General features: G+C 44.6%; 2 protein-coding genes across 2 annotated transcripts in view; both read left to right on the forward strand.

The window, feature by feature from the left end:
• The window catches only part of LOC311021713 (uncharacterized protein), a 441,358-nt gene that overhangs the window by 375,156 nt on the left and 47,628 nt on the right, over positions 1 to 18,574 (forward strand). The gene's annotated exons all lie outside the window — the stretch shown is intronic.
• On the forward strand, positions 9,370 to 17,378 carry ndufa10 (NADH:ubiquinone oxidoreductase subunit A10). Its single transcript, XM_084022458.1, has 10 exons — positions 9,370 to 9,509; positions 12,373 to 12,541; positions 13,179 to 13,394; positions 13,973 to 14,059; positions 14,550 to 14,671; positions 14,801 to 14,880; positions 15,042 to 15,096; positions 15,219 to 15,304; positions 15,568 to 15,676; positions 17,190 to 17,378. The coding sequence occupies exons 1-10, from the start codon at positions 9,435 to 9,437 to the stop codon at positions 17,256 to 17,258; spliced, it is 1,068 nt and encodes a 355-aa protein (XP_083878584.1). The 5' UTR covers positions 9,370 to 9,434; the 3' UTR covers positions 17,259 to 17,378.

The raw sequence follows: 18,574 nt of genomic DNA on the forward strand, positions 1-18,574 counted from the left end.
GATCAGAATCCTATAATAGAATAATATTATATTGTGTTGTGCCATAGTCCACAATGCACAATGTCAACCTTTTAATTTCACCTTCAATGTGGAATTAAGTTAACTGCTCATCATCCATCCATCCATCCATCCATTGTCTACCGCTTATCCTGTATTCAGGATAAGCCTGGACAGGACACTGTTCATCATGTATAATTAATTAATAATTTTATCAATTTGCCATTTTGATTTACACAATATGATTTTTACGGGACAAACATTTTCGATTATTCACTGTAGGAACTCAGAATGTGCTCCTAAAACCTTGAATGAACCGCTGAGCACCCTGTCTGGCTGGCAGGTGTTGATCCAGGCTGTAGGCATCCTATCATATATTATAGAGCAACAGGCTGCTCGAGGCTACAAATAACACAGGAAAGCACTTTAAGTATTAACACTAAATACACAAAAGCACCACTACAGCCCTATAATGTTTCAGTTGGAATATTATTGGAGTATCATAGGCCTTCCATGGAAAATGCATAGCCCAAGTATAATAACAATACAATTGTAATACATCTTTCAAGAAACAATAAATAATGTTTTTTTTTTCTAATGGCACTACAAAAAACTTCTGGAACACAGAAGCCTCTGAAGCCTTCCACTGCTGCCGTATAGGTCTCTCTGTATGGTTTAAGGCAGGTGGAGACCAGAGCAGAATATGTAAGCTTTCATTGTTGTTCGACTTGTTTTAAAGATAAACAATGCAGGCAAGCCTCCTCCCTGCTGGCGCACTTAAAGCCACCGTCCCAAACTGCAGAGCAGTGAAAGAAAACCTGCTGTAAAACCAGTGGAAATTTGGCAGAGATAAATTTGCCAAACCCCCTCAGCTGGCCTCACAGCCGTGAGACCTGAATGTGGAGTATTGTTGTTTTACTGTTGACTAATTGCTCTGGTTCCTGTAGGGGGGGGTCAGGATGTGAACAGGAAAGTGGTACCGTAACATAACTGTGTGTGTGAGAGTGTGTCGAATGAATTCATCTCTCAGTGTTGCAAAGATATTGCAACATCCCCAACGAGTACAGCCAATCAGAGGCCGAGGATTCGTCATTAAGCATAGCAAGCTACGGTCACAGACGTCATGGCCTTTCTTCACAACTTTTCCTAGACCACGATGGCAAACGTCACGAGGTCAAGGGAGGTGTGCAGGAGAATTCATCAGGACGTTGGTAAGAGAAACTGACTGCACTATTGTTGATTTTTTTTATTTAAATTATATTTTAGGAGACAGGATTGCCCACTCAGGCCCAATTCTCCATCTTCCAAAAAAAAAAGGGTTTAACTCCACTAATGTCAACGTTGAAGGGCTAAAAAATATCTCCTGTAGGGGGCAAACTGATGCTTTTGACTCCTAGTTTTTTCTTATTCAATTAGAACATTTTGAACGTTGCTTATATCAAACGTGTCCCAAAAAGAACCTGATGCAGCGCGTGTTTAACAAAAATCGGGATATGACTATTGTTGCAGTTGTGAGTTCACATTCATTCAATTGAATTTAATCAGGATCCGGCCCGTGTTTTTTTGCACCAACAGAATAAACCGTGCAAAGCTGAAACACTAGTGCTCACCCTGAATGGCATATGAAACACGATGAGGTGCCGCTGCCTGCCAGCAGTGTTTACATTGGTGGTTTGCTCGCCTACCGAGGAGCCAGTGAGTCACGCCTGTATGCTGACAGACTGGAGGGGTTATGTAAAGTGAACTCAGGTGTGAGCGGAGTGGAGTGAGTTTATAGCTTTAAGGGAAATGACAGGAAAAGATGAGCCAAACTACATAGCAAGGCAACTCCAGGGGTGAAGTCATTTGTATGAATGCCAAATCAGAGAATTATTCACAATCATTTGTTTGAGTATCGTTACCATGCGTTGCAACAGTTTGCTTATGGAGATCGACTCGACGCCGTCTGCGCCGCACTACACCTGTCCCATGGCTGACTCATCACAGCACTACAATGACGAGATGACGGCTTTGTTTACACCCCGCATTATGCAAATTCCAGTCCACAGCGTGTTCATGCAGAAACAGAGACGTTTGTATAATTACTTACTACATCTCACGTTTCTCCTTTGATGTAGAGTCAGGCCCCACAGTGACAAGAGAAGAAAGAGGTCACGTCAGGTTACGCAGTGTACGTAATGTGCATTCAGTTCTGCTGTTCACACCATCACATACAAACCGCAGATACATTTTGAGTCTGTGTATTGTTATGACCATTTACATTTCTTGTGGGGAAACAAGGCCCAGTTCAAATATTCATCCCACTTTTAGCTGTCTGTGCTAACCATGGGGAGGAAAACATAGAGGCCTGTCCACGAAGCTGATAATCTGTATTCCTGTCAGCGGTGGGAGATGAACTCTATTACTTCTTTTCTGGTGCATACTTGTATTTCAGGGTTACTACTAGAACATGTTAAAATGCTTTAATGCTCAAAAGACACACTTTTTCCATCCTGGCTGAGATGCTGCAGCTGCTCTCTCAGCCTCTCTGAAACTCTCTGGGTGCAGTCGAATAGTCAAAAAATAAGATCCTAACTCTCCTATTCCTTGACCTTTGGAGAAAACGTCACGAGGTCAAGGAAAGGCGAGAACTCAGAAGGATTTAGGAAACCGTGGTGCTCAGAGAATCTGACAGGACTTTCACTAAGCTACGTCATTATAACGCGCCCGCTGATGATTGACTGCTGATGATCGACACCGGAGATTGACATGCGTCTCCGCTGGAGAAACTACAATAATGGACTACAAAAAGCGCGTCGTCCACTTCTCCCCATGTTGTCGGATTTATAAACAGCTGGTTCACTGATCGGCTTCAGGTCCAGCAGCTCCTCCTTCCTGTTTGACCGTTGGCTGTATTTACATTTCATTTGTGGTTTTAGTTTTCGTTTTTTGTAACATTTGTAACATGATTGAAATAAATAAAAAATACCATTAAATTATTATCACTGTCCACACACATTTATCAACACAATTCCAATTACTATATGCCTGCAGGAAAGTTAATGTTAAATATGCTTAACAGGAGTTGTGCTGCTGAGGAATTTAAGCCACTTCTTCAACCCGTCTTCCTCTAAAAGTTCATTCAAAGGACATTTATGTTTTCACAGCAGAAAACAGCGTCTTCTCATCATGGCCACTCCCAGCCCCGCTCTTACTAGCTTTTGTTTGAGGGCGTTACAAACTAGCGGCTGGGCAGATATTATGCTAACTCATTACTTGGTGACATCACCAGAAGAAAATATTTTAATAGAGGCGTTTCAGACTTCATGATCAAAGTTTCTGTGGTGGAGAGTTCCTCTTTTTTGGCATTGACTTGACACTCACACTGACATTTACACGCACAAAAAACTATAACAAACTAAGGGAAAGCAGAAAAGCATCATAGGTCCTCTTTAAGGAAAGGTTGCAATACTACAGTGTAGAAATACTCTGTTACAAACAAAAGTCAAAATAATAAAAGTTCATAAGCATCAGCATCAAAATATAGTATCAAAAAGTACTCATTCTACAGAAGAACATTAATGTGTTCATCACTAATGTAGCAGCTGATAAGGGTGGAGCTGATTTCTTTTCACTACTATATACATACATACATGTGGTTTGGTAGTTTAATCTATAATAATACGTCATAATTACTATGTTGATATTTTGTATCACTAATTTGAACCTGCAAAATAAGTGCTGCTGATTCAGGAAGAAACCTGAGAACCAGTTCCCAACGATATAATACAGAAATATTTACTTGACAACAAATCTATCTCTCACAGGCAAACAAAATAATTGATGATTAGCTGAGTCATTTGCCATTTTCCGAAAAAGGCTCAAGACTCACCTGTTCAGACTTCACCTCGACTAGCATGACCCACCCACTAACAGTACTTATTGTAAGTCGCTTTGGACAAAAGCGTCTGCTAAATGACCTAAATGTAAATGTAAATGTAAATGATTACTTTATATTAAATATAATGCCTCTATAATCATTTAAAAATGCCAAGACATTTGTGGCAAGGGGGCACATATTCTTACACAAAGAACTGCACTGATGTGAGGTTAGTGGAAAGATCCATCCATCCATCCATTTTCTTCCGCTTTATCCGGGACCGGGTCGCGGGGGCAGCTGCCTGAGCAGGGACGCCCAGACTTCCCTCTCCCCGGACACTTCCCCCAGCTCCTCCGGGAGGACCCCAAGGCGTTCCCAGGCCAGCCGGGTGACATAGTCACTCCAGCGTGTCCTGGGTCTTCCTCGGGGTCTCCTCCCGGTGGGGCATGCCTGGAACACCTCCCGAGGGAGGCGTCCAGGGGGCATCCGATACAGATGCCCGAGCCACCTCAACTGGCTCCTCTCGATGTGGAGGAGCAGCGCCTCTACTCCGAGCTCCTCCCGTGTGACGGAGCTCCTCACCCTATCTCTAAGGGAGCGCCCCGCCACCCTGCGGAGGAAGCTCATTTCGGCCGCTTGTATCCGGGATCTTATTCTTTCGGTCATGACCCAAAGTTCATGACCATAGGTGAGGGTAGGAACGTAGATTGACCGGTAAATTGAGAGCTTCGCCTTTCGGCTCAGCTCTCTCTTTACCACGACGGACCGATACAACGACCGCATTACTGCAGCCGCTGCACCGATCCGCCTGTCAATCTCACGTTCCAGCCTTCCCTCACTCGTGAACAAGACCCCAAGATACTTAAACTCCTCCACTTGAGGCAGGAACTCCCCCCCGACCTGGAGGGAGCAAGCCACCTTTTTCCGGTCGAGAACCATGGCCTCAGATTTGGAGGTGCTAATCCTCATCCCGGCTGCTTCACACTCGGCTGCAAACCGCCCCAGGGCATGCTGGAGGTCCTGGCTCGAAGGAGCCAACAGGACCACATCGTCTGCAAAAAGCAGGGATGAAATCCAGTGGCTCCCGAACCAGATCCCCTCCGGCCCACGGCTGCACCTAGAAATCCTGTCCATAAAAATAATGAACAGGACCGGTGACAAAGGGCAGCCCTGCCGGAGTCCAACATGCACCTGAAACAGGTCTGACTTACTGCCGGCAATGCGAACCAAGCTCCTGCTCCGGTCATACAGGGACCGAACAGCCCTTAGCAGAGGGCCCCCGACCCCGTACTCCCGAAGTACCTCCCACAGAATGCCACGAGGAACACGGTCGAATGCCTTCTCCAAGTCCACAAAACACATGTGGACTGGTTGGGCAAACTCCCATGAACCCTCGAGCACCCTGCAGAGGGTATAGAGCTGGTCCAGTGTTCCACGGCCAGGACGAAAACCGCATTGTTCCTCCTGAATCTGAGGTTCGACTATCGGCCGAATTTTCCTCTCCAGTACCCTGGAATAGACTTTCCCGGGGAGGCTGAGAAGTGTGATCCCCCGATAGTTGGAACACACCCTCCGGTCCCCCTTTTTGAATAGAGGGACCACCACCCCGGTCTGCCAGTCCAGAGGCACTGTCCCCGACTGCCACGCGATGTTGCAGAGACGTGTCAGCCACGACAGCCCCACAGCATCCAGAGACTTGAGGTACTCAGGGTGGATCTCATCCACCCCCGGTGCCTTGCCACCGGGGAGCTTCTTAACTACCTCGGTGACTTCAGCCCGGGTAATGGGTGGATGAACCTCCGAGTCTCCAGCCTCTGCTTCCTCAATGGAAGACGTGTCAGTGGGGTTGAGGAGATCCTCGAAGTATTCCTTCCACCGCCCGACGATATCCCCAGTCGAAGTCAGCAGCTCCCCACCTCCACCGTAAACAGTGTTGGTGGAGGGCTGCTTCCCCTTCCTGAGGCGCCAGATGGTTTGCCAGAATTTCCTCGAGGCCGACCGATAGTCCTCCTCCATGGCCTCCCCGAACTCTTCCCAGACCCGAACCTTTGCTTCAGCGACTACCCGCGCTAGAGCACGCTTGGCCTGCCGGTACCCGTCAGCTGCCTCGGGAGTCCCCCGAGCCAACCAGGTTCGGTAGGACTCCTTCTTCAGCTTGACAGCATCCCTTACTTCCGGTGTCCACCACCGGGTTCGGGGATTGCCACCACGACAGGCACCGGAGACCTTACGGCCACAGCTTCGAACAGCCGCGTCCACAATGGAAGCAGAGAACAAGGTCCATTCGGACTCAATGTCCCCAGCCTCCCTCGGGATCTGGTCAAAGCTCTCCCGGAGGTGGGAGTTGAAGACCTCCCTGACAGGGGGTTCCACCAGATGTTCCCAGCAGACCCTCACAACACGTTTAGGTCTGCCAAGTCTGTCCAGCTTCCTCCCCTGCCAGCGGATCCAACTCACCACCAGGTGGTGATCAGTTGACAGCTCAGCCCCTCTCTTCACCCGAGTGTCCAAGACATACGGCCGGAGGTCAGATGACACAACCATAAAGTCGATCATTGACCTCCGGCCTAGGGTGTCCTGGTGCCATGTGCACTGATGGACACCCTTATGCTTGAACAAGGTGTTCGTTATGGACAAACTGTGACTAGCACAGAAGTCCAATAACAGAACCCCACTCGGGTTCTGATCGGGGAGGCCGTTCCTCCCAATCACGCCCCTCCAGGTAACACTGTCATTGCCCACGTGAGCGTTGAAGTCCCCCAGTAAAACAAAGGAGTCCCCGGTTGGAGCACTCTCAAGTACCCCTCCCAAGGACTCCAAGAAGGCCGGGTACTCTGCACTGCCGTTTGGCCCGTAGGCCGAAACAACAGTGAGAGACCTATCCCCGACCCGAAGGCGCAGGGAGACGACCCTCTCGTTCACTGGGGAAAACTCCAACACATGGCGGCTGAGCTGGGGGGCTATAAGCAAGCCCACACCAGCTCGGCGCCTTTCACCGCGGGCAACTCCAGAGTAGAAGAGAGTCCAGCCTCTCTCAAGGAGTTGGGTTCCAGAGCCCAGACTGTGCGTGGAGGTGAGCCCAACTACCTGTAGCCGGTAGCGCTCTACCTCCCGCACTAGCTCAGGCTCTTTCCCCCCCAGTGAGGTGACATTCCATGTCCCCATGGCTAGAGTCACCGTCCGGGGATTGGGTCGCCGGGGCACCCGCCCAGGACAGCCACCCAAATCCCACCGCACCGGCCCCTTATGGACCCTCCTGCGGGTGGTGGGCCTACAGGAGGGCGGGCCCACGTCGCTCCTTCGGGCTGCGCCCGGCCGGGTCCCGTGGGCACAGACCCGGCCACCAGACGCTCGCCTGCGAGCCCCAACCCCGGGCCTGGCTCCAGGGTGGGGCCCCGGTGACGCCAATCCGGGCGACGTACACTTCCTTTTATGGTTTTTCTTCATAAGGGGTTTCTGAACCGCTCTTTGTCTGACCTGTCACCTAGGACCTGTTTGCCTTGGGAGACCCTACCAGGGGCATTAAGCCCCGGACAACATAGCTCCTAGGATCATTCAGGTGCTCAAACCCCTCCACCACGGTAAGGTGTCGGTTCAAGGAGGGGTGTCGGTTCAAGGAGGGGGAAAGTGGAAAGATGTTCCCTAATATTCACTCCAGCATGCCCAAATTCAACCTCAATCAGAAAAACAAATGCCTCTGGTGCCTTAAGACAACAATAGCTGCTGAAATGAGATTTGTATTAAGTCAAGAGAGATCGGGATGTGAGTGTGCAATTCACCACATATCTAAAGCCCTAAAGAAAGGGTGTCATCACACCCTGATTGGCCAAGAGGGGAAATCCACCAAGCTGCTCTCCAGCCAGTCCTCACACAAATACATGTAAAGTAAAAAGTGGAATTTTTTCCTCTAGTGAAGTAAAGAAGAAGAAAAAAAGTAGCACAAAATATTCAAGTAAAGTTCTTTCTATAGTAGGCAGGTTTTGGATTACTGTCATCTGAGGTGAGGGTTTATTTAAAACCGATTAATACTGCCATCTGCTGTTGAATAGACAGAGACACAGACACCAGGCATGGATCTGGTTTTGGCTACCAGAGTATAGGACAAATATTTCCAATCCAATCCAATCCAATCCACTTTTATTTATAGAGCACATTTAAAAACAACAAAGTTGACCAAAGTGCTGTACAAGTCAAACAACAAATCACACAGAGATCAAAAGCACACATACACAGCATGTCACATAAAAGACAAGTATCTCAAGCTATGTCAAACAGCCAAAGAAAATAAACGTGTTTTGAGGCGTGTTTTAAACACCTGCAGAGTGGGGGCCTGCCTAACATGCAGAGGCAGCTTGTTCCAGAGCCTTGGGGCTGCCACTGCGAAGGCCTGGTCTCCCCTAAGCTTCAGCCTGGATTTAGGAACAGCCAGGAGGAGCTGATCAGAGGACCTGAGGGACCTTGAAGGAACATAAGGTTCCAGCAGGTCCGAGAGGTAGAACGGTGCCAAGCCATTCAGGCACTTAAAAGCAAACAGCATGTATCTGTCCTATACTCCGGTAGCCATATGGGCCCTCAAGGATGTATGAACAGATTGACGGTAAAAGTGCCTATCGTCAGAATTAAAGACACTTACAAGAATTAGTTAGGCTCCTTCAAGATGAACTGTGCCTCACTGGGAAAGCAGATGAGATCAGGCAACTGACCAAAAGACCAAAAGCAGCATACAAGTCGGACAGTTTCACGCAGCCTTCTGTGGTTGGGTGGGTTCTGTATTTGAACATCTCGCTCTTCGCAGGCACCTCTTGTCACTAATATCACTGATGCTCAGTAGCTGGGTACCACTGATGGTCTGGGCAGTTTAAATCAGTAGGGCCCTCTTGTTCTGGGCCCTGCACATACCATTTTGTTATGTTACCAGTAAGGATGCTTTCAATTCCTCTATTGCTCCTCTGTCAAAGTTAACAAGAACTTGGCACTGGGATTTTGCTTTAAGTTTCCTTTACAGCCATAAGAATTGAGATGACTAATGAAGACATGACTAATAAAATAATAGTCATCGTTATGGAGAAAACTGCATTTTAGCAGACATATTTAATTACAAAACTCAAACGTTGACTGTTTTGATAATCGCTTCTCTGCTTTCAAGCAAAAGGTACCATTAACTGGTTCCACATTTTTCAAAGCTTTTCTTAATAAACTGACTCATTATAATAAACTGAATTTCTTCGAGTTTGGGACTGCCGGTCATATAAAAAAAAAAACAGCTTAAAAACGTCACTTTAGTCTCTGAGAAATTGTAATGGATAGTTTTACATTTGTTTTGACATTTCATCGACAAAGCAAGTGATTGCTTCACAAAGACAGATGTATGAACTCTTACTTACCGGTAGGTTTTTAGCCTTTTGAAAAAAAAAATACGTTTACAAAAATAAAACAGGCAATAACTAGACACTCAAACGTAAAATGAACGAGACAACTAATAAGCAAAGGCCCTCACTCCCTCTGACGTATTATTCAGTCGCCGAGTCCCGGTGAGTTCTCGGGTCAGATCGGAGGGTTTTTGGAGGACAGATCAATCATGGCCCTGATGGGGATCCGACTTGTGATCCCATCGGGAGTAACTGCCTTTAAAGCAGTGCACGTTGCACAGAAGGTAAGGATAGAAAACAAACGGACCCTCGTTTGTCCTGCAAAGCGCGTCAAGTTTACAAGGACAAGCTAGCTTTGCTAGCTAACTAGCTGCCTAGCCGCTAGTATCAGTCAGTTCCAACAGGCTAGCTGCTGGTTTGTTTACGATGTTATTGGCAAGGCGAGAGCCAAGAAAACAAGCTGTCAGTACATTTGGGTGCGTGTTAAAATATTTGTGTCGAAGTATACATGACGTTCCCAGTCATGTCGAGACCTTGTAAGGAGGCTATTTGGTTAAGCTAGCCAGTCTCGGTGTTGCCAAATGCGGAGTTACTACCAAATTTTGTCAATTTAAAGTCCTTGTCCCCATCACTAATGATTTGATATTTCTACAAAGCATTATACTCTGACTATATTAGGTATAGGCAACCTTGCAACCGTTGATATCATTATGGTGGACAAAACATTAGATTAGATGCAGCCTTATGATCAAGTTTTACACAGAATAAACAATAGAAAAATAGGAAGTGGGATAAACAGTAAGGGAAATACAAAGAATGAAGAGTGTGTATGCTACATACATATATACAATATGAATACAGAAGTCAGTGCAGGTTTAGTATAAACTAACTTGACTTTTTGAGACTATTCTTCTCACGTTGGTGCGCTCTGCCTTAAAACAAGGGGCTCGATAACACAGAAAGGGGTGTGTAGGTGCGTTATCGGCTCAGTAACCTGACTGTCTGTGGAATCAAACTGTTACTGAGACAGGTGGTGTGTGTGTGATAACGTGTTTTAGATGCAAGGAGCTAGAACAGATCATGAGAAGGATGGCTTGTGTCCTTAATGGGGTTTTGGGCTTTCCTTTAGCAGGGGTGTAAATGTTGACATGACGTTGGGATGATTCTTGTTGCTGCGTTTACAGCCTTTGGAAACAGTCTGCAGTTCTGAGCAGCTGAAGAAAACACAGTCTCTGCTGTGCCTTCTTGCGCATGCAGTTCAGTTCAGGGACCATGTGAGGGTGTCTGTGATCAGTAAACCAAGAAATCTGAAATGGTCCACACTTTAAACAGATGACTGTGATCTTCCTAAAATTAACAAAGATTTATTTTGTCTTAATGACATTTCAAGAGAGGTTGTCATGGCACCATATGGCGAGATCATCCACTTTCCTCCTATTGGCTCTCTCGGCACTGTCACTTTTAGACCAATCACTGTGGTGTCCTCTGTGAATTTTATGATGCCATTGTTGTCATATTTGGCAACACAGTCGTGTGTAAACAGACTGTAAAATGGGCGACAGACAGCAGCCCTGAGGCCGTTGTTTTCATTATAGCTCGATATAACTCAGCAACATCACAGACTACAGCCTCCAGAACGACCATAAAGTTGTATCAACACCCATATAAATGCAGTTTGCAACAAAAAAAGGAACATTGTAACCTTCATGAAGGTGGTATTTATTGCAGGGATGTTGCACTGCATTAGTTTTAGCTGGTTGCACCAGAGAAACCAGGAACTCACTGCTGCTTGTATTGTTATTCGTCACATTTTATCAGTGAGCTCTGCGGCGTATTGTTTGTTGTTGTCACTACAAATCAGTTATCACAGCCCGAGAAGAAAAGCAATGACAACCTTTACAACTGTATATTCTATAGTCTTGTCTGTGTCAGGGCTGGATTACAAACTGAGCATGGTGGGCAAATGCTGCCGGCCGTGCCTCAGTTTATTGGCATGGCAGTTAATTTGTAATTTTCATTAATATCAAATATGTGCGGTAATATAAAACCACAATAAAAACTGAAATGGGGAGGCCACCTGTGGTTGTTTATGCATTTTACCTTATCTTGAGGCCCTTGGCCTTGTGTCAAATCAAGTTTTAATATCTCTTTATGACATTTCAAAATGCAAATCGGCATATTGCTGAGATGTTCTGTCCTACACATCATATTCTAAAAACTACAAAAACATTTTAATTTTTTTTATTTTTATTTTTTTAAGTTCACACCGTAAATCATTTCAAGGATCTCCAGGAAAATGAGAATAATTGTGTGAAAAAATTATCATTCCCTCGAACATCTTGAATCATATCGCAATTGCACACATTATCTGGCTTAATCTGCCTTTGGCCTGCATTAGGGCTGCATGATTGTGGTCCAAGTGATGATCAAGATTATTCATTATTTTATGAACAAATATTCTTTATTGCTCTTTCACATTTAACCTCCTAAGACCTGCGCTCTTTTATTGGTATGCATTTTTATTTTCTCTTTGCTATTTGGGACCAGATTAGTATAAAAACTAAGCATAATCTTTTGACATGATGTAGTTTTTGTAAATGGCCATGAATGTGGACATCAGGCCCCCGTTAAGCAGAATTAAGTATTATGGTTACTATAGACAACCCAAAGTGTGATGTCGCCAGGTCTTAAGAGGTTTAAACAGCACTGCGTTCACGTCCATGTTGTGCTAATGTTCAAATCTTCCGCATCAAAATTGGACTGGTCCTTTTTCTCCTAGATACAAAACAACACCATCAGAGAACTGCTCTCAATTTCATGGTGTGTTACATCCCTGCTACTCTACACACTTTTCAATCAAATGCAGGCTTTTTAATAAGATTCTTCTTGACCTGGTTCAGTACTTGTGCGTTTTTTTTTCTACTATTCCACTCTGGACTGCAACTGCAACATTCAGGCAACATGACACACAAAAGTGAATTAAAAAAAAAAAACATCTGGATCGCGCCCTAGTGGCCTTTCTGTTAGTATAGGAAGCACTTGGTTTGATATGCAGTTTTCTATGAGTGGAGAATTTTAAACGTTGATAACGCAGTCAAGCCAAAATCGTGATGGAGATTAATTTTTTATTTTTTTTTGGTCATCCAGGCAGGTGTTCACACAAGCTCGGTGAGAAGCCTACGGTATGGTTGGTTGTCTTATGCACTGGGCGAGAGGACGACGCCGCGGTTAAAGCAGAACAGCAAAATCATCACCTTGGATGGCAACTTGGCCTCAGGGAAAGGAGCACTGGCCCAGAAGCTGGCTGACAAGCTAGGTAACTATGTCACTGTTGGCATCCTTCACCAGAGTTTGCAGCAGCATTTACTCAAGCAGAGGTATCTCAGGTTTATAGTCATGCATGAGTGGATGAAGGCGTTTGCAGGCGAAAAACCTTCAATAATTTGTTGAACCATGGTGCTAAAATGTTTTGACTCATATCAGTCAGCAAATGTATTTGTCATGCTCCTATACATAACTGCATATGCATCCTTTTGACATTTTGGGGAATGCTTGTTGTCTTCGGAGTAATATGATTCAATTATTGATTCACATGTCACATTAACCCAAGCAACCATTGACTGAGCTGCTTGGGTAATTCTATGGGAAGACAATGTGGACAATATTTTGTGTTGAAAACATTGGTTGTGTTACGTCACTGCTGTCATAATAAATACATATATTTATTTTGTTGAGTTGCCTCTTATCGACATGCCGTGAATTAATGTGGCTATTAGTGTTGTGATGCTCTGCATCACAGCTCGTGGATTGTGGGATGCTTTGAATTGTGGGATGCTATGAAGCCACTATAAAAGGTATAATTATTCTCACATTTGAATGCTACAAAAGTCCCTGTATAGTGAGTAGTGAGTGATTTTGGATACAGCCAACAGCTTCTAACTCTGTTTCTACAGGGATGCACTACATGCCCGAGCCAGACACTTTCTACATGGACAAGATGACCGGGGAGAAGGAGCCCCTTCCCGTCGACTTCAACGGGATGTGCAGCCTGGAGAAGTTCTACGCGGACCCCAAAGCCGCTGACGGGAACAGCTACAGACTGCAGCTGTGGATGTACGTCATGAGGCTGCTGCAGTACGCCGACGCCATCGAACACCTGCTCACAACAGGTATCGCTCACGCACAGATGCACCTCAGTGTCAAGTCAGGTCATTTACATGGCTACGAGCGCATTTTACATAATGCATGTATGGACATTAGCAGCCCTCATGATGGTGTTTTAAGTAATACCATTTAGAAATGTGTGTGAAAGAGTATTTACAGTGGGGGGAAAAGCATTTTTTTTTTTTTGCATGGCAATTGTATCAATACATGACCGTCAAGTATCAATATTTTAATATATAAACTATTAATATTGCAAATAAAAATTAAACATCTTGGTAACAGTTGCTTTTTCAGACCACTAGATGGTGCTGAGTTTTTTTTTTCTGGTGCGTCATGGGTAAAGACTGGATTTGGAGTGAGATGAACCGAGTAAAAATGTTTGGTTTTTCATATTTAATAAAGATAAAAACAGTATAATTTGCCATTAAAAAGATCTAAATGTATCGCAGTAAATGTTATCACAATACTCCGCATATAGAAAAATATTTAAAATGTGAATACGATGGTATTGTGATGATATTGTATTGCGGGGCCTCTGGTTGTTACAGCGTATTAACAGTGTATTGAACATGCTGTGTCTCAGGACAAGGAGTGATCCTTGAGCGTTCTCCCTTCAGTGACGTTGTCTTCCTGGAGGCCATGTTCAAAGAGGGATACATCAGGAAGGAGTGTGAGTATTCAGCCATTCAAAGGAGCAGCCTTTTGCCTTGAAATCCTGTTCTGTTTTTGTCTCATAAAGAGACGATCATGAAAAGAAATGTTAAGTGTGGTTATGTGTATTGCACAAACAAAGTGTGCTTGTGGTCTAATGCTGGTTCCGCCTACACAGTATCAGCCCCAAGGCCACGGCCGTCCCTTTGACCAATACACAGTCGTAATTTTCATCCATTTGAAGGATCGACAGTCCGTTTTGTCCTCTTCGTACGACCCATTAGTAGCATGGGGTCGCATACAGGCGGCTTCAAACACCATTATTTCCTTAAGATGTTTCCAGAAGTCAGTCCGAAGCACTTCCTTCCAGATCACGACCAGCGATGATTACTCGGGGGCTGACGTGAAGTCTGCCATGTGTCTCAGCCACGTCACCGCATTTATAATGTGACATAGTACATATGGTGTCGTCTGAGCCAGGTGTTAATGAAATATCCTGTGACTTGCAGGCGTGCAGCACTACAACGATATCAAAAACATTAGCATCTGTGAGTTCCTGCCTCCGCACCTCGTCATCTATGTTGACCTGCCAGCCGAGGAGGTGCAGAAGAAGCTGCAACAGAGCAGTGAGGTAGTGAGACACAGTCACCAGCCTCTCTATAACATGCTGTCATTCTGTCAAAGTAATTCACTCTTTCAAATCAAATGTATGAGAAGGATAGTATGAAATATTTTAATCTCTTTTATTCTTTATTATAAGCCCAACCTTCAGAATGTCCCCCTGACATATCTGAAGAGCATTGAGGACAGCTACAAGAAAACTTTCCTGCCCAAAATCAGGTGAGATATAAATTACACATAAATCATACAGGATTCTTATGTGATTTTATTTATTTTTATTTTTTTTAAACAACCACCTCGTAGCTGGTTTGTGTTTACTTCCTTCTTTTGTTTTGCCTACTGATTGCCTCACTAAGGTTTGTGTGTTTTATTTCCTTTAGTGAAACATCAGAACTGCTTGCATATGATGCAACCCAAGCCCAAGATGTTGAAAGGGTAAAACTTTACTGGACAGTTAGTTATCTGGTTGAATAATCATTTCTTTGGATGTCATTTTGATCCTTTAAATCTATCTGCTATTTCGGTCGACGGCCTATTTATTGCTTGCTGTTCCACAGGTGGCGGAAGACATCGATTACTTGAAGTTTGACAAAGGGCCGTGGCTGGAGCAGGACGACGTCACCTACCACCACATGAGGATGCTGTGAGTTATTGACCAATGTTATACGTTTCCACATTTAAATGCAAATTGCACGGAGGAAGCGCTCCAACAGGTGAAGTCAGATTCATAACCTCAGCCTCCGTTTGTCATACTCATTATGGATAAATATGCAAAGTACCTGAAACGAATCACGCGGAGAAGTCAAATGCAGATTGCCTTTTTATATGCTGCACTCCACGCACAGATCAGCATGCAAGCTTTGCTTTGAGCTGATGTTTTTGCCGTCTTTTTCCTCTGTTTTACAGCGTGGAAGACAAACACAAGGTGGCAACGCTGACCCACATACCAAAGTTTCTACCGGAGATAACCATCGGGGCTCACGACTATGATGAAAAGTACTATGCCTTTAAATCGGTATGTAGAGACAAGATGTACACAATTTAATCATAATTTGGTTGACATGAATTGTGATGACATGGCAAAAAAAAAAAAAAATCACATGCACAAAGCATGGGATAAGAGATGTGGAGATCTGGTGGGCTGGGATCAGGAGGCCCCGCCCCTCCCCCACAGGCAGAGAGGGCACAGTGAGGCCTGGATAATGGGTGCTGTAAAGCTCATGGCCGTCCCTGAACCACCGATATTGTAACACAAGTAGGGCTGCATGATATACAGCTTCAGCATTGACATTGCAATGTGTGGATGTGTAATAGTCATATTGCAGCATGTGTGACGTTGGCCAATTATGTTTAACACGTAAAAATCGTTTTCAAGACTGATCCAGTATTTCTGGGTCATTACACTCTAGGTCGGCCCGCCCCACTTTAATGGTGAACTCTATAAATTGCACTTACGATCATTTACACTGTCCACTCTGTGGGAGGATCCCCTCCCCAGCGAGATAATTTCCCTGTAGCGGTAGGAGCGACGGTTGGGTTGAAGGTGGCTCACGGATCCGACCACAGCAGCCCTCGTCTTGACCTCGCCGCTTCCCGGGGAGAAAGATTCCGTCAAATGTTGATGTTAATGTGTCTTTGATCGCTAATATGGGCTCATGTATTAGCCTGCCTTGAGTTCACTGTAAACAAAGAATAAGAATGTTTTTTTCTGTTATAGCTTATGCTGATAAATTAAAAGGTGGTTCTGCTTCTTGCTGTTGGCTGCTAACAATTAGATGTTATTTTTTGTCATAATTAACAGCTGTATTATCTTGTCATGATCCCTTTATTTGAACATGATATTGAGGATCCCTGCCTTTGTCCCCTCTGTTCTTTTTATATTGAATCATTTATTTCTCTACCATTTGCCATGTGATGTCCTGTCGCGATGGAGCTAATTTTCTTCTGCTGAAATATCGAACAACTCGTAGTTTCAAGAAGGCAAATGCCAGATGTGGAATATTCTGCAAGGCTTTTGGTATCATCAGTCTTGCAGGGAAACATTTGGGTCTGACCTTTTCTGTTTATTGACTGGAGACTTTTTGTCTCCCCTTGCTGCAAAAAAAAAATCAGGCTGCGTAATACTACAGGAGGCTGTGACCTGACATTTAGTTCTGAGCCTGGATCTCAGTGGAAAGAATGAGAACTGTGACACGTGGTGGCAAATCTCCCTCCGCACACTTGAGTTGACGAAGTAAAGTCATGGAAGGACGTTCTCAACACTGATGTATTACAGCTCCTGTTAAATTTATGAAAAACTATTGAATAACAGTCAAAAAACCCGAGGGTGTGCAAACTGTGGCAAGTTAACAGTTGTTTTTTTTACTTGATGATTTTAACCTCAGATTCAGTTGAAATTCAAAGTTCTTTGGCAACAAGCAAAAAGAGTGATCGTATCTTAACAAGCTGTTTTGTATGCGATTCTGTTGTTTTGAATGTTCAAGGCTGGTGCCTTTCAGTTTGATTGCCAATTTGTTTTGTCCTTGTAGCTCCCTGGGAAGAAGTATGCCCCTGGTTATAATGCAGATGTCGGAGACAAATACATCTGGCTGAAGTGAGTGAGGCCACAGCCCTGTCGCTGATCCAACCCTCGTTGCCGGCTGATCGGCTCCTTGAGTGAACTCCCTCTCTCCTGTTGTACATCTGAAATAATAACTATGTATTAAAAGACAAAATTTTGAATCGTAAATGTGTCTTTTGTTCTGAATCTGCATGCCGAGACGATGGACACATTCCTCACGTAGGATCATGATACAAAGTTGGGTCATTTGTCGATATTTAAAAACAAAAAACAAAAGAGTGTTAATTGTTGTCTCTCAGCGCCGGCCTAGTATCCGGTACCTTCTTCCTGTCCTCAACTGGGGAGAAATCGCCGTTATCCGCATGGCTGGGGTCCTTAATGATTCTCCTCAGCTTATTCTTGCGGTGCCTGGTGTAAATCCTTTAGGCAGGGATAGAGCACGGCCTATTAGCTGCTGTTTGCTAGGAGGGGGCACTTGTTCTAATCAAGAATTGATTGCCAACACAGATACAAGGATAAGCTGGTCTCAGTGGGAGAGTATACCAGAATGCAGGGAAATCACCAATATCTTGCTTCCCGCTGCCAGATCTGGGCTCCCTCTTCACCACCAACAGTCCGGTGCAGCGTCCAGGCTGTACAATCTAATCTAGCCATATTAAATTGCTCACCACTGGATAGAGAATGGATTGCAACACATCCAAGACGTCGCATATCAATGGCTTTGGGGAGCTGGAGACGTGCGTCTGGAGGCCCCGAGGATGAAGGAAGAGCAAAAAAAAGAAGAAAGAAATATTGTAACATCCTTGAACCTAGAGGCTGAATTATGATGCCCTGCTTTCTTTCGGCTTGAATGGCCACATGATAGTTTGAAATGAAAGGCTGCTTCTCAGGACATCAAAAGCCCAGACTGCCTGCGTAGACACATAAAGACATTGACTAGACTGAGTTCAGTTGTATTTGTGCTGCTGTGGAATTCATTTTCAACTATTGACTATTAAATGTGGCTCAGTATGTTACGATAAGCCAAACAGGAGTTTCTTTTTATTCAAGAAGGCCAATTTTCCTCAGTCTACCTCTCTCAAACATTGGTCAAATTTAACCCTTTCTTTTCATACTCTGTATGATTTCAGCATGGGGAGCCGCTGACCTGAATGCCACTCTGATCGCGATAATGATCGCAGTTTCAGTTTAAGATGCTGCCACCAGCTTCAGTCAAATGAAATTCATATCTATTATCTCCACATGAACGAAGTCTTCAACATCACAGGGATAGGTGGCTCCTACAGTTGTGTTTAAAATAATAGCAGTGTGATTAAAAAAAATTGAGTGAAACTCAAAATCCTTATACTAGCT

The sequence above is a fragment of the Eutrigla gurnardus genome (assembly GCF_963514095.1).
Source record: "Eutrigla gurnardus genome assembly, chromosome: 12".
NCBI lineage: Eukaryota > Metazoa > Chordata > Actinopteri > Perciformes > Triglidae > Eutrigla > Eutrigla gurnardus.